Source organism: Leptodactylus fuscus, chromosome 3 (genome assembly GCF_031893055.1).
Source record: "Leptodactylus fuscus isolate aLepFus1 chromosome 3, aLepFus1.hap2, whole genome shotgun sequence".
NCBI classification, from domain to species: domain Eukaryota; kingdom Metazoa; phylum Chordata; class Amphibia; order Anura; family Leptodactylidae; genus Leptodactylus; species Leptodactylus fuscus.
The window spans coordinates 104,755,735-104,771,825 of NC_134267.1; the positions used below are offsets into that span (position 1 = coordinate 104,755,735).

General features: G+C 39.8%; 1 protein-coding gene across 1 annotated transcript in view; it reads left to right on the forward strand.

Annotated features, from left to right (window-relative positions):
- Positions 1–15,430, forward strand: part of HDAC2 (histone deacetylase 2) — a 30,433-nt gene extending 15,003 nt beyond the window's left edge. Inside the window, exons 4-14 of the mRNA XM_075268085.1 lie at positions 135–209; positions 1,070–1,208; positions 1,674–1,815; positions 1,987–2,079; positions 2,174–2,282; positions 7,940–8,080; positions 8,339–8,447; positions 9,677–9,807; positions 11,204–11,359; positions 14,854–14,911; positions 15,118–15,430. Of these exons, the coding sequence (XP_075124186.1) occupies positions 135–209; positions 1,070–1,208; positions 1,674–1,815; positions 1,987–2,079; positions 2,174–2,282; positions 7,940–8,080; positions 8,339–8,447; positions 9,677–9,807; positions 11,204–11,359; positions 14,854–14,911; positions 15,118–15,148 (1,184 nt within the window). The 3' untranslated portion in view covers positions 15,149–15,430. The remainder of the gene's footprint in view (positions 1–134; positions 210–1,069; positions 1,209–1,673; positions 1,816–1,986; positions 2,080–2,173; positions 2,283–7,939; positions 8,081–8,338; positions 8,448–9,676; positions 9,808–11,203; positions 11,360–14,853; positions 14,912–15,117) is intronic.
- Positions 15,431–16,091: the final 661 nt, after the last annotated feature.

Genomic DNA, 16,091 nt, shown 5'->3' on the forward strand with positions numbered 1-16,091 from the left:
AAACAGTTTTGCACACTCTCAAGAAAATAAAATAAAGCAGTACATATACTTTGTCATATACGGTTAGAAGTCTCTCTGGACTATGAACATGTTTTTGGAACTGTATGTATTACATATTACTGTGTATTATTCAGTCAATGTAGGAGAGGACTGTCCTGTATTTGATGGCCTTTTTGAGTTCTGTCAGCTGTCTACCGGAGGCTCTGTGGGTAAGTCTGCTCATTGTTATTACTATGTGCTCATGTGTTTACTGGTAAGCGGTTGAAACCCTATAGAAATTGCTGATCTATAGGCTTTTAAGCACACCCATCTAAGCTAAGACGGTAGAGCTAAGCGATTGCAATTTTGATAGTTTTCACTATATTGCATGAAACTTTGAAAGTTTGTGATATTTATGCATTTTGGCTATCAGTTACTGTCCGTTGCCTGTAGACCTCAATATTAAAAAAAAATAACGGACACTTGCTGTCTGTTTTTTCAAATGGACAGAAAAGTCCTGCATGTAGGATTTCTTTGTCCACTTGAAAAAACAGACATGGTTGTAAACGGACACAAATGGACACTAAAGATAAGATCACTAAGATAAAATCCCATTGAAATGAATGGAAATTGCAAATGGACCAGCTAGTGTCCGTTGCTAAAATCTTGCACGGACAATAGCCACGGACGCTGCTGATCGGACACCAATGGTAGTGTGAACGCCCCGTAACAAAGGTGTCCATTGAGAGAACATACACTGACCAGCAGTAACAATAAAACAACCTGCCCGATATTGTGTATGTCCCTTCTGTGCTGCTAGAATAGCTGAGACCTGTCCATGTATGGACTCCATAAGACGTCTGACAGTATCCTGTGGTATCTGACAAGACATTAGCAGCAGATCCTTTAAATCCCCTCAGGTGTGAAGTGGAGCATGTATGGATTAGACTTGTTTTCCTAGCACATAAAACATTTTAATTTCATGTAATGCAGGTATGCCTGCGCCTTTACAAGTGATATGTTGTGTAGATGCGTGTTATACTATTGCTAAGATCAATTCCTCCCTGGGATATTCCCCATTATCTTCCAGCTGGTGCGGTGAAACTGAATCGCCAGCAAACCGACATGGCTGTTAATTGGGCAGGAGGGTTACACCACGCCAAGAAATCTGAAGCATCTGGATTCTGTTACGTCAATGATATTGTTCTCGCCATTCTGGAACTTCTAAAGTGAGTTTGACTTTTTTACATGGTAGCATTGTGTGTACTTGTATTGGCTATATCCCTTAGATGCCAAGGTCAATGCTGATTGTAGTGTTTGGGTGTGCATTAATGAAGAGGGTTCCCTCTATTTCTCCTTTGACACCCTCACTACACCGTGTGCAAGTGACTGTCATAACAGCCAGGGACCTCATAAAGACCTCCAAATCTGCCATGGATGAATGCCTACTAAGGGTGCAAAGGCTAGTTCTGATGTTTAACCCCACCATCGCCACAATCCCATTCTCATTTGGTAAAATCAAGTGGCTATACTTGGGACCAATCCTAGTAAAAACATCGCACAGCTTACTTGTATCCCAGCATTCTGTGTGGTAGCTATTGTACAATTTTATGGGATAAATGTTTTATTCCTGATTCCATGATACGTACTTTATTGCTGATTCCTAATAATGTAAATATAATGGCTTTCTTTAGATACCACCAAAGAGTGTTGTATATTGATATTGATATCCATCATGGTGATGGTGTTGAAGAGGCATTTTATACCACTGACCGTGTCATGACTGTTTCTTTCCATAAATATGGGGAATATTTCCCAGGAACTGGAGACCTCAGAGTATGTATATATTTGCTATTTTTTATATGATGATAAAGTATTGTATAAATAAATCCTTCATCTCGTTGAAATCCTCACTATTTTCTAGCTATCTGCTTTCTGTCGGTGAATGAAGACATTCTGGATTACATTCAACCTTGTTTGCCTTATTACTCTGACTTCTGTTTTTAGGATATTGGAGCTGGAAAAGGAAAGTATTATGCTGTCAATTTCCCAATGAGGGATGGGATTGATGATGAATCCTATGGACAGATCTTCAAACCAGTGAGTTTTACATAGTGACTGATCCTTTATATGCTTTATATCATTACATGTGACAACATGCTAGTAACATTCATACGATCATTCTGCAATGTAGATCATATCAAAAGTGATGGAGATGTACCAGCCCAGTGCCGTGGTCTTACAGTGTGGAGCAGATTCATTGTCTGGAGATCGGCTTGGATGCTTCAATTTGACAGTGAAAGGTAAAATTAGCTTAGAAATACTTATTTTTGGAACTTACCAACTGTCTACAAGGCTTCCTATTGCATCTTGATAGTTTTCCTTCTGCCGTGCTCAATCTGTTCTTTTCACTTTTTGCGTTAGTTGTTTTAAGTATAAGTGTTGTATAATTGAAATCATTATGGACTACTTCACTGCTGCAACATTTAGTGCTTGGGGGTTGTCTGACACATCGTCTGTGGCTATTAGACCCAAAAAGAACAATTTTAGCTTTCATCAACGTTTAGCATTAGAAGTCAATTAGTACATAATTATTTCAATTATATAACCCAAAGTTTAGTTAACACAACGAAAGCGAATAGATCAATCGTACAAGTGAAGATCAGAATCCTTGTTTTATATAAAATATATGTTAAAAAAAGAAGAAAAAAAAAGGCTCTTTCTCCACTTGTTAGCCATGGTGTCTTGTACTGATCATTTTCGATTCACTACTGGAACCTGTATTCAAGTATTTAGTCTGGGCATACACATTAGGCTGTTTTGTCTACCACTTTTTCTACCAATGCAATGTGTGCATGTGTTCTCAATAGGGAGAGTAGAATATGCTGCAGCCAGACACCCCTGGTTTCAACCTGTTGAAATGCATCTAATGCGCCTCCCCTCACATGGGCTAATGATCTTAAGGAGCTGAGCAATAAGATGAGTAACAGAAAGCACTACCATGTACCTGTTGTGTGATGCCCATTTTCTTGTTACTTTTCTGCTAGCCGTGTCCTCTTTACATGCAACTTAGTGGCTGAGGCTTGCAAGAAAGTAAGCCATGTGATCAACAGGCTGGATGACATGCAATGCCTTGTTCCTGGCAAGTGATTGGTGGTTAAACACATGGCCAAATATGAATTGGACTCTTATAAGAATATCCTATCCATAGGAGCTTTTACGGTTATTTCTGGTGAGCAGACAACCCCATTAATGATAGCTTTAATGTACTGCTGAAAGACTAGTAAGGGCTCGTTCACATCTGCGCCCGGTCTCCGTTCTGCAGGTTTCCGTTTCCTGCACAAAACTGAGCAGGAGACGGAAACCTGCAGGACTCTTTCAAACCCATTCACTTGAATGGGTTTGAAAGATGCCCGGCCGTGAGTGCCAGTGAGCGTTTTATGCTCTCCGCCGCAAAATCGTTTTTTTTTTTAAATCGGACACAGAGTCGGACATGCAGTACTCTGTGTCCTGTTTAAAAAAAAAACGGTTTTGCGGCGAAGAGCATAAAACGCTCACCGGCGCACACGGCTGGACCCGGGCTGACAGCTTCCCGTCTTCTGCATGCAGAAGACGGAAAGCTCAGAACGGACTCCGGGCGCTAGTGTGAACCTAGCGTAAAGCTGATCACAAACTTTAGCTGTCTGCTTATTTGGCCGACAGCTGTTGCTCCCGACCTCCTTCTTCATACATACATATATATATATATATATATATATATATATATATATATATATATATATATATATAGTCATCTTGGCCATATGTTCTTTAATGTTAGCCACTGCCAGGTAGCTCTGGCATCTTATGTCCTCTGAGAACCAAAGAATGTTGAAATCTAACAACCAGAAATTTCTTTCTCCTGACATCTGCCCAACAGGGGTATTTCTTTATGGGACAACCCCAACTGTCCGAATTTCTCACTGATCACCAATACTGCACATCTATCCAGTGTACAGCTTAGTACTAGTTGTTGTGCCCCCCGATCCCTCATTCGACACACATTGCATCTGCCAAGAGCCTCTCTTACCATACACTAAACCAGTCTTTCTCAAAGTAGGCGATAACGCCCCCTTGTGGGCGCTGGAGACCTATAGGGGGGGCAGTAAAGGGCACAGAGAAGATTGGGGGGCGTTGAAGCGGTTTAGGGGGCGATGGCTAATTTAAAGGGGTGGTATCATAACAATGATTCTATCTATACTGCTTGTTAATGTGGATTTAAGACTTTTCCTAAATACACTGCTTCAGCAAAACTGCTTTGTTTGTCCTTTATCTTACTTTATTCACTTCATTATGGACACTAGCACCTGGCCCCCTGCTCATTGCTGAGGGAGCCACATGACGTAGCTCCCTGCTGTGTGGGGGGAGAGAGGGGGGGCTGAGTGTACGGAGCCAGCCTGTGTCTGCACCACACATACACATCACATACACATCACCTAGCTCCCTGCTGTGAGATAGGGGGGGGGGGGTGGAATAAGTGCTGCTTTCTTATATAAAGTAGTCTAAATCCTACTGGGCTAAAGGTCCTGGTCTCTCTGTTCACTAGGATAAAGCTTTATTATATAGAGCAGGCTGCTAGTGGGCAGAGGAGCCAGGTCCTTTAGGAAACTCTGTACAAGGTAAATCCAAGTCTTATTTTCACATGACACACATAATTTAATTATTAACATAATGACTGCGATTGTGATTCTTAAGATGTAGTAAAGTAAAAAAAAAAAATATTATTTTTTTTTTTTTTGGGGGGGGGGTTAGAAAATAATTAATTCTCGAAGTGGGCGGTAGACAAAATAAGTTTGAGAACCTCTGCACTAAACAGTTTTGGAATGTGCTGTACAAAGCATAGGATCTAATCTACTGTCAGCAAGAAAATGGCAGTATAGAAAATGAATCCACATTGCATGTCACTTGAGAACCGTATATCAATACACTTTATTTTCAAAAATAGCAGTTTAAAAATAAGCACAATTATTATATCTTATTTGCATACATACAAATGCACTAAAATACTACACATTCATTTCCAAATCAGAACAATTACAAAACATTAATCCAGTTGGCAAACATTGTGCCTACATTCCACACACACACACATATTCTCTATGGAATTAAGATTAGGGATTTTAGGTTGGCCATTCCATTACCTCAATCTTGTTTGCCTGCAGTTAAGATGATGTTCGCTTACTACATGATATGATGCCCTATTATATCATTTTTTTCACCACCATGCTTTACCGTCTTCACAGTCTACTGTGGCATTTAGTGCTTTAGTGGTTGTCTGACATACTGTCTGTGGCTACTAGGCCCAAAAAGAACAATTTTGCTTTTATCAGTTGACAAAATGTTGCACCATTTCTCTTTGGGCTAGTTGGTGTGTATCTTGACAATTTTAGCCTATTCAGGACATGTCTTTGTTTCCACAACTGGACTTTGTGTGGAGTTCTTGCTGGTAAGTTGTAGTAGTCCAATAATTTCAGAAGTCAGGGAGGAGGCCGGGGAAGGTGAAACACATATATAAAATGTCTATCGTCGACAGGAAAGGAACTGGTGACATCACTAACATAGGTCACCGGTTCCTTTGCTGAGACCGCTGATTTGCCTCAGCGGTCAAGTGTGGCGCAGAAATTGTGCCGGCAAAGGCACTGCTGAACCAGACAGTGGCAATGGAAACCAGAGAGCCAGGGAAAAGTATAATTTTTTTTTTTTTTTTTGTTAATGATTCATTTTCCCCAGCCTCCTTCCTGACTTCTAAAATTCCTATGTTTTGATTGTCGCACTACCCACTGGTATCTTCAGATCTTCTTTGAACTTTCTGGAGGTGATCATTGGCTGAGCCTTCGCCGTTTCGGCTGTTCTTTAATTCAGTTGGCCAGTGGAATGCTTCATTCTGCGTCTCTCCGGTTTTTGGTGGCCAAGGCTTTTGGATCATTTTAGCAGAGCAGGCTATAATTTGTTGCACTTCTCTATGTTTTTCCCTCTCCAATCAACTTTCTAATCAAAGTACATTTTTCTTCTCAACAATGTCTGGATCGACTCATTTTTCCCCAGTTTTTCCAAAAGAAACACTATGAACAACATGTGCAACATTTGTCACCCTCCTACCTTTTAAGGAGGACTTTTCGCCACAAAAATGTCTGTAAGGTCAAAAAGCCATAAACCAATTGAATAAACAAAAAATGGCTATATTGTGAAAAATATAAACTATAAAACTCAAAACTTGATTGAATAAATATTAAAACTGGACACAACAAAATGAGACTTGAATGAGACACAAACAGTAAATCCAATTGTCTACGTGCTAGAATTATATTGTTACTAGAGGCAGAGATAATCATCTAGTCTCTATAAGCACGGGATGAAAAAATTCAGATAAAACCGCGGTTCAGAACTCCAATCAGAGGTGGTGGACAGTGTCAGAGCTGAGAATCCCACCTTTGCCTGCTCCTGCCTGACACCACTCAACTGACAGTACAGATTAAATAAGATATGAGGCACCAAAACTAACAGCACTTATTGCTTGTGAATGGTGGGGGCTAGAGAAAACATTCCAGCCCTGTTATTCCACAAAATGAATGACTTCACCATTGTAACTGCTGTTATTTACAACAAGCCCATTTTGATGAATGATTCATTTACTCAGAATGAGCGGCATACATGTCCGTATTTGTAAAATACTATATACTTGGGAGAATCTTACTCACGTGTTGACTCATAAGGTAATATCATTTGGAGGAAATTTATTGTAGTCTTCATGAAAAAATAGACACAGGAAAAACTTTTAGAATAATATAAATATCAGTCAATGTCTTATTAGGCTTACATCATGGAAGAAGTTCACAGTTTTTTCCTTAAAGAGGACCTTTCATGTCCGCGGGCGCATGCGGTTTTACATACTGCTAGAAAGCCGACAGTGCGCTGAATTTGTGCCCCGGGGCTGGAGATATCGATGCAGTTACCGATCTCTGTCCACAGTCAGACGGGCGTTCCTGACAGTCTAGATGACCTGTGAAGAACGCCCCTCCTGACTTTACTCTTCCATAGTCCTATACTGTTAGAGGGGGGGCATTCCTTACCGCCCAGCGATGACACTAACCTGTGAGGAATGCCTCCTCCCAACTGTACTCATCCATAGATTTGTACTGGGGGAGGCGTTCTTTACAGCTTAACGTCATGGCTGGGCAGTAAGGAACGCCCCCTTGGACTGTACAGGGCTATAGATGAGAACTGTCAGGGGAGGCGTTGCTCACAGCCCAGTGAGACTATCAGGAACACCCACGTGACAGTGAGGAGATATTGATAACGGCACAGATATCTCTTGCCCTGGGACACATAACAGGAAAACTGACCGAGCACTGAATTCAGTGAACCTTTTGGCTTTCTGGCAGTATATAAAACTGCTTGTGACCGAGAACGTGAATGGTCCTCTTTAAGTCGGATCTCTTTCAGCTCCATTATGGCTTATGTTTATTCATCTGCATGTGCTGGAAATCTGTTGGATGGTCATGACATGTCTCCAAGCAAGACAAAGAAAGACAGACTGATGTAGACAGACCCAGACATCTGTGTTAGTCAATCATTTATATTCATTGGATGGGGTGTACCCCAGCATCCACATACTCTCTACACTGTATATGGAAAATACCAAAATAAGTATACCATTGACATAACCATGTATTCTAAGATAGGAATATGTTATGTCAGCAGAATAAAATTAACCCTTGCATACCATGAATATTGTAATCTAATAATATTTAATAGTATTGTTGGCGCTGCTTTTCTTCTACTACACTTACAAGTAAATTATTGACTACGTAGAAATAGCACTTCTATCAAATACATTGATTTATCAGGTGAATGAAACTGGGCTGCTATTTTTTTGAACACTACAGTTTGTTTTTTATGCAATATACATTGCTTTCCGCAGGTCATGCAAAATGTGTTGAAGTTGTAAAGACATTTAATTTGCCTCTGTTGATGCTTGGTGGCGGTGGGTACACTATTCGCAATGTCGCACGCTGTTGGACATATGAGACTGCTGTTGCACTCGATTGTGAAATCCCCAATGGTAAGTCAGTGTAATAAATTAATAATAGCTTGTTGGTTGTTGCCATGTAAATAAGGGATTTGTTCATCTCCGTACAGTACAAAGATTGCTACATGTAAAAATTTGCCTGTGAAGAGGACCCTAAATACTTGGTGCCACTTCATCAAAAAGGCCTGATTCTTAGATACTGAAAGGTTTGCTTGGGTGTATGACCTGCTTTAGTCGCTCTATTATGTTAGATGTATTTGTTACTTACTTGCTTTTGTTTTGTCTTTCTAGAATTGCCATACAACGATTACTTTGAATATTTTGGTCCAGACTTTAAGCTCCATATTAGTCCTTCTAATATGACAAATCAAAATACCCCTGAATATATGGAGAAAATAAAGTAAGGAGATTGATATCTTAACTGGCTTATAATGTGTTAATCTTATGCTGGTAAACATTTGGATAGTGTTGTAGACCCTAGATGTTGTAAACCAGAAGCTAGTCGTAAAACATGAATCATCAGGGGTTGTGCCAAGTTAACAATCTAGTCCTTATTGTGAGAATAGTAGTGGCTTGGACTCTCATGGAGCAGTGCTCATGCAAACGGACTGCTGCAGTTTTCAGCTTTGGGATTGGCGCACTGCTGAGCCATTTGGACAGGGTTCAAGGATTCTTTTGATCATGATCTACAGTTCATCCCCGATCCTGTGGAATAACTTCTCACCAACAAAAGGACCTTTCATGTCCTCGGGCACATGCAGTATTATATGCCGCTAGAAAACCGACAGTTCGCTGAATGCAGAACACTATCGGCTTTCCCATTATGTGCCCCTGGTGAAGAGCTATCGGTGCCGTTACCGTAGCTGTTCAGTGTCAGAAGGGCGTTTCTGACAGTTTGTGAGGAACGCCCCTCCTGACAGTAGCGTCCATAGTGCTATACTGTCAGAGGAGGGCATTCCTTGTGTGTGCCTGAGGACATGAAAGATCCTCTTTAAAGGGATTGTCCGGGCAAAAATGTCATGTTTTAAATAGTCAGGGGGAAGTAAAAGAAAAAAAAATCGTACCTGTCCCCGGTGCATTGTTTTCTGGTGGAAGTCCCTACCACACATGACCGCTGTGGCCATAGCGAAGGACACGGAACGTCTCTGCCTGTGACGTCCCGGATCCCTTCCTGAGGCTGCGGTCCCATGACTGCTGAGGCCAATCAGCGGCTTCAGCAGAAGAGACCTGGGATGTTCAAGAAGACTGCTGAGCAGCAGAAGCGGACAGCTCTGAGAGGACACCGGGGACTGGCAAGTATGAGGGGTTTTTTTTCCCACACCAACCCAGCCTATTTGAAAAATTATTTTTTTGCCTGGACAACCTCTGTTAGATGTGTGTATGTTATCTCTATAGAAAATCCTTATGTAGAAAACTATTTTACATTGCTTCAGAAAGTTTTTTTTTTTTTTTCTGGTTCCCAACTAATTAAAAAGGTGGAGTATATTACCTATCCTTGTAACATTTATAAAGGTTATGTATAGTGTCACAATAAAATTATATATCGACCTTTATTTAGACATATGCACGATTTGTTGGCAGAGTTGGGCTTTCTCTGTCAATCTTTAACTTCCTTTTCAATTTATTTAGACAGCGTCTGTTTGAGAACCTGCGAATGTTGCCACACGCTCCTGGTGTTCAGATGCAAGCTATACCAGAGGATGCTATTCAAGAAGACAGCGGTGATGAGGAAGGTGAAGATCCTGATAAACGCATCTCAAGTAAGTTTGTTTCAGTTTGTATTGATAAGAAAAAAAATCAATATTATATATATATATATATATATATATATATATATATATATATATATATACAGAGCAATAATTTAGTCATAATCAATAATAAAATGCTTGGATGCATTTTTGCATGAAACCAAGAAGCTTGCTTTAAGTGGTAAGGATTTGTATATCTTATTAATATTGTGGGTTTGTGTGTTTGGATGTTTGTTCCTCAATCACGCAAAACCCGCTCGACCGATTTGGCTGAAAGTTTCCACAAACATAGTTAATACACCCGATTGCGCAATAGGCTACTTTTCGTCACAATAGCTCACATACGTTTGTGCCAGGACTCCCACAAAACCCAAACTCACATCACCATCTCTGCAATCTCACACACTTTGGACCATAGCAAGCCCCAAAATTCATATTACCCTCTACAGCCTAGCCCCTAACCCCACACAATCTACCACTTTGCCCCTCACCTTAACGATACGCCAGGAGGCTCTCTTTAACGCTCCGGAGCAGCCATGTTTGCCGACCCCCACCGCTCTGACAATCCACGACACCGCCCACCCATGTCAATACCCCTAGGTGGTCTAATAAATGCAAAAAAAGAAATAAAATAAAAAGTATTACAAATTCAAATCAACCCCCTTTCCCTAAAACACATATAAAAGTAGCTAAATACTGTGAAACAGATACATGTTAGGTATCCCTGTGTCCGAAATCGCCCTCTCTACAAAGCTAGACAAATATTTTGCCTGGACGCTTAACGCCGTAGCGGCAAACATTCTGAAAAGTCCAAAACCGCTGTTTTTTCACTATTTTCATTATCATACAAATATCAATCAAAAGTGCTCAAACCAATAGCATTTCCCGAAAATGCAACAACTAAAAACTACACCCGGCTCCGCAAAAAAACACATCCCCCGACACAGACAAATAAAAAGTGACTGCTGTCAGAATATGGCAACTTTTAAAAACAAAAAAATGTCAACACACTACTGGCAGAAAATAACAAAGCATACAATGTCGTATATTGAGGTATATTAACTTGAAATACCTCTGTCCCAAAGACACTGTCCAGTTTATAACAACACCATATAGCAGCTGAAATACAAATTAACTTCAACACAAAAGTCTCACGTATTCTCTGAATTTCAGCAAAAACAAGATACAAAGTTACATTTCATATCCCATACCTTATACACAGTACAAAAACCTTACCCGCTCCTGTATATACCCACTTCTACAATCACCGCAGACGAAGTCGCGGGTACCAGCCAGTTTATAATATTTCTAAGAGGTGCATCCTGTATATTCCAGAGCCTTTAGTATCAAGTGAATATTTATTTGAGTCTAATAGAGAATGTCTTGGGACATTGTTTTTTTTTAGTACGGGCATCTGATAAGCGGATGGCGTGTGAGGAAGAGTTTTCAGATTCTGAGGATGAAGGTGAAGGAGGAAGACGTAATGTAGCTGACCATAAAAAGGGAACAAAAAAAGCAAGACTTGAAGAAGACAAAAAGGAAACTGATGACAAGAAATCAGGTAATGTATAGGTCTCTGATATACTGATACTAATTCTAGAGGCTATAGAGAACTTTTCAGTATGTTGCTTGCATTAACCGATTCGCTGCCAGAGGTCTTCGGATATTTTGTACCGCTGGTAGCCAGAGCAATTTTCACAGATTTGAAATGGAAAAATTAAAAACCTAAATTCAAAAGATCATACTAACCCCATCCCCCATACCGATATATTTTCTTAGGGAGCGTTCACACTACCGTCGGTGTCTGACAGCTAGTGTCCGCTGCTAATGTCTGTGCAAAATCTTGTGCAGACATTAGCATCGGACGCTAGCTGTGTACGTGACATTTTGCATTGATTTAAATGGACATCAGGTGCGTTCTATTACAGTCCGTGTCTGTCCTTAACTGTCCGTTCCCAAAGATGTCCGACTTTTCAAGCAGACAGCAAAAACCTACATGTCGGGTTTTGCTGTCCGCTTGAAAAGTCGGACAACTTTGTGAACGGACACTTAAGGACAGGCACGAACAGTAAAAGAACGCACCAAATGTCCATTTAAATCAATGCAAAATGTCACGGACACAGCTAGTGTCCGCTGCTAATGTCCGCACAAGATTTTGTGTGGACATTAGCATCGGGCACTAGCTGTCAGACACCGACGGTAGTGTGAACGCTCCCTTCAAGTAGACACCTGCAGCATTGTCAGAATGCCACATGGCAACAAATAAATATGCAAATAGATGTATATTAGTTGATAAATGTGGAAAAAGTTATATGCTCAAACCTCCTAAAAATAAGAGTTCAATATGTGCAAAGTTCAGTCATATCACTAAGGCCTACACCCGCATGCACATACAGTCCTATGAAAAAGTTTGGGCACCCCTATTAATCTTAATCATTTTTAGTTCTAAATATTTTGGTGTTTATAACAGCCATTTCAGTTTGATATATCTAATAACTGATGGACACAGTAATATTTCAGGATTGAAATGAGGTTTATTGTACTAACAGAAAATGTGCAATATGCATTAAACCAAAATTTGACCGGTGCAAAAGTATGGGCACCTCAACAGAAAAGTGACATTAATATTTAGTAGATCCTCCTTTTGCAAAGATAACAGCCTCTAGTTGCTTCCTGTAGCTTTTAATCAGTTCCTGGATCCTGGATAAAGGTATTTTGGACAAACAATTCAAGTTCAGTTAAGTTAGATGGTCGCCGAGCATGGACAGCCCGCTTCAAATCATCCCACAGATGTTCAATGATATTCAGGTCTGGGGACTGGGATGGCCATTCCAGAACATTGTAATTGTTCCTCTGCATGAATGCCTGAGGATTTGGAGCGGTGTTTTGGATCATTGTCTTGCTGAAATATCCATCCCCGGCGTAACTTCAACTTCGTCACTGATTCTTGAACATTATTCTCAAGAATCTGCTGATACTGAGTGGAATCCATGCGACTCTCAACTTTAACAAGATTCCCGATGCCGGCATTGGCCACACAGCCCCAAAGCATGATGGAACCTCCACCAAATTTTACAGTGGGTAGCATGTGTTTTTCTTGGAATGCTGTTTCTTTTTGGACGCCATGCATAACGCCTTTTTTTTATAACCAAACAACTCAATTTTTGTTTCCAAAATGAAGCTGCCTTGTCCAAATGTGCTTTTTCATACCTCAGGCAACTCTATTTGTGGCGTACGTGCAGAAACAGCTTCTTTCTCATCACTCTCCCATACAGCTTCTATTTGTGCAAAGTGCGCTGTATAGTTGACCGATGCACAGTGACACCATCTGCAGCAAGATGATGCTGCAGCTGTTTGGAGGTGGTCTGTGGATTGTCCTTGACTGTTCTCACCATTCTTCTTCTCTGCCTTTCTGATATTTTTCTTGGCCTGCCACTTCTGGGCTTAACAAGAACTGTCCCTGTGGTCTTCCATTTCCTTACTATGTTCCTCACAGTGGAAACTGACAGGTTAAATCTCTGAGACAACTTTTTGTATCCTTCCCCTGAACAACTATGTTGAACAATCTTTGTTTTCAGATCATTTGAGAGTTGTTTTGAGTAGCCCATGATGCCACTCTTCAGAGGAGATTCAAATAGGAGATCAACTTGCAATTGGCCACCTTAAATACCTTTTCTTATGATTGGATACATCTGGCTATGAAGTTCAAAGCTCACTGAGGTTACAAAACCAATTTTGTGCTTCAGTAAGTCAGTAAAAAGTAGTTAGGGGAATTCAAATCAATAAAATGATAAGGGTGCCCATACTTTTGCACCGGTCAAATTTTGGTTTAATGCATATTGCACATTTTCTGTTAGTACAATAAACCTCATTTCAATCCTGAAATATTACTGTGTCCATCAGTTATTAGATATATCAAACTGAAATGGCTGTTGCAAACACCAAAATATTTAGAACAAAAAAATGATTAAGATTAATAGGGGTGCCCAAACTTTTTCATAGGACTGTATCTTCATAAAATCATCAGGACTGGAAGGAACAAAAATCTGCTTTGAAGCTGGAAATGTTAAAAAAAAAAAAAAAAAAAGTATCATCCTATAAAATGGATGGATTACACACCGTGAAAAGCATGTGCACACCTAAACCCTATATATTTCTTGAAAGTAGACTACCTGAAGACTACATATGTCTCAATGGGTCATCAATAGCCACATCCACCTTATCCACAAATATTTTTTTGAAAAAATGCTATAAAACAAATATTTCCCCCTAAACTCCTATTCAGTCATACATTCACACAAAAATTACATATAAAAATAATAGATCAAAGTGCACACAATTTATATATACCTCAAATATCAACTACAACAAGAGCTCGTACCCTCAAAAACACTAATACAGAAGACAAGCAATATTTTGCTTTTATTCACTAATATGTTAAAATTCTATACTGCACATAGCAATTCATTATTTTTTATTTTTAAACGTTTTTTTAATTATTTTATTTATTTTTTTAACTCCTGTGGGGCTTGAACCTGCAATCATTTGATTGCAAGTCCCATTACATTACTATTGACCATGACCAGCCACTGGTGGAGGTCTGAGCGACAAGAGCAGTGCTCCCAGAGCTGAAGACCTGCCCCCAGTCCACCAACTGCTGCATTTATATAAGTTTTCAAAGTTTCTCTTCTCCGTTTCTACAAGAGTTACATACATAACAATGATATGTTATTTATCGCTGTAATGTGCTCAGTAACATGGTGGTGGTAGTTGAATATGCTTGGGGGCTGTTGGAAACTCCCTTTAGCCAGCATTATTTTTACAAAACAAATGACCTTTGCACATATCTATGATGAACAAAGTGATTTTTTTTTTTTGTCGTGTGTAGGCATAGCACTGTGCACCAAAGAAAGCCAAAGAAAATTCCTGAAATATCGGGTCCCTACCATGTCCATATTCCCTGACAGAAGTATAGGCATTGTCTGGCCTTATTAGGAAGCTGCTACATTTGTGCATTAAATCTTTGTTAATGTTTTTGTTTCTTTCTGTTAACAGATGTGAAGGAAGAAGATAAATCAAAGGACAATGCTGTGGAAAAAATGGACACCAAAGGGTAAGAACGATTGTTTTTCATACATAAGCACTGACAAATTAATTGTGTAGATATGTATATGCTTTTACGTAGATAGTTATGAGTATATGCCATTGATATACTTTTCTTTTTTTGCTCCCTGTAGCAACTTTTGCCAACTTCATGGCATATTTTTTTTGTCACTCCCTTTTTAATAGCTTTTTTGTTTTTCCCATCCATTTAAACAGTGTCAAGTCAGAACAGCAGAGTAATCCCTGAAATGAACAGGATTTTTGAACACTGTCTGAAGATGGAAGTAGAGTATGCCTCATCCCTCCCCCACCTTCTTACAAGAGACTTCTGATTCTACCCCCTTAGCACTTGGCATGGGCCGTATTTATTGTAAAACGGTATCGTTTACCTGGCAGGTCGTATTGAGTTTTCTAATTATGGAGCAACATTTCTTATCTTTGCCATGCTTTATGTAATAGTATTTAAGATGAATGTGTTATGTTTCATGTCTTAAACTGATCTATTAAAATGCCTTTTTGCCTTTATTAACTGTGGCTTTTCATCCTCCTTTGTTGGCCCATTGGAAGTTTGATAGTTTTAACCAAATAAGCATGCTTTCTTGCTACGTATCCCAAATTAACTGTATTTCTTTGCCTTGTGTCTAGGAACACATTAGTCTTGTAATAGAGGTATATTACTATGGTTTTGTTGGTATCACAACTATTCTATACCTTAGAGGCACACATCAGGAGCATTCCTTGATGTAGGGCTGGGCGATTATGACCTACATCAAAACTGTGATTAATCAGTCATTTTACCTTCATTATGATTAATGGTCTTTTAAGACAATCCCCTATAAGTATGTGTTGGGTGAACCTCACAAGATTTGTCTTGCGATATTTAATTGGCAGTTTAATTTAGACCGAACATGTCCAAACCAAAATTGTTATTGTACTCTGGGGTCTCTTCAAACCCTGGAGCATAATTATTAAATGCTCATGGTAGGTGAGAAAACATGAAGAACAAAGTTACTTACCTCCCATGGGCTCTGACGCTGGTTTTCGTCATCTTCTGAGCCCTTAAATAATGTCATAAACCAAAGAGGCCTGTAATTGGGGTAATGAAACTGCCCAATCTCAGGCCTCAGCGGTCCCTGACGACTTTAGCAGGCCGGACGAAGACCAGGAGCAGAATTGTGACGTAAAGACAC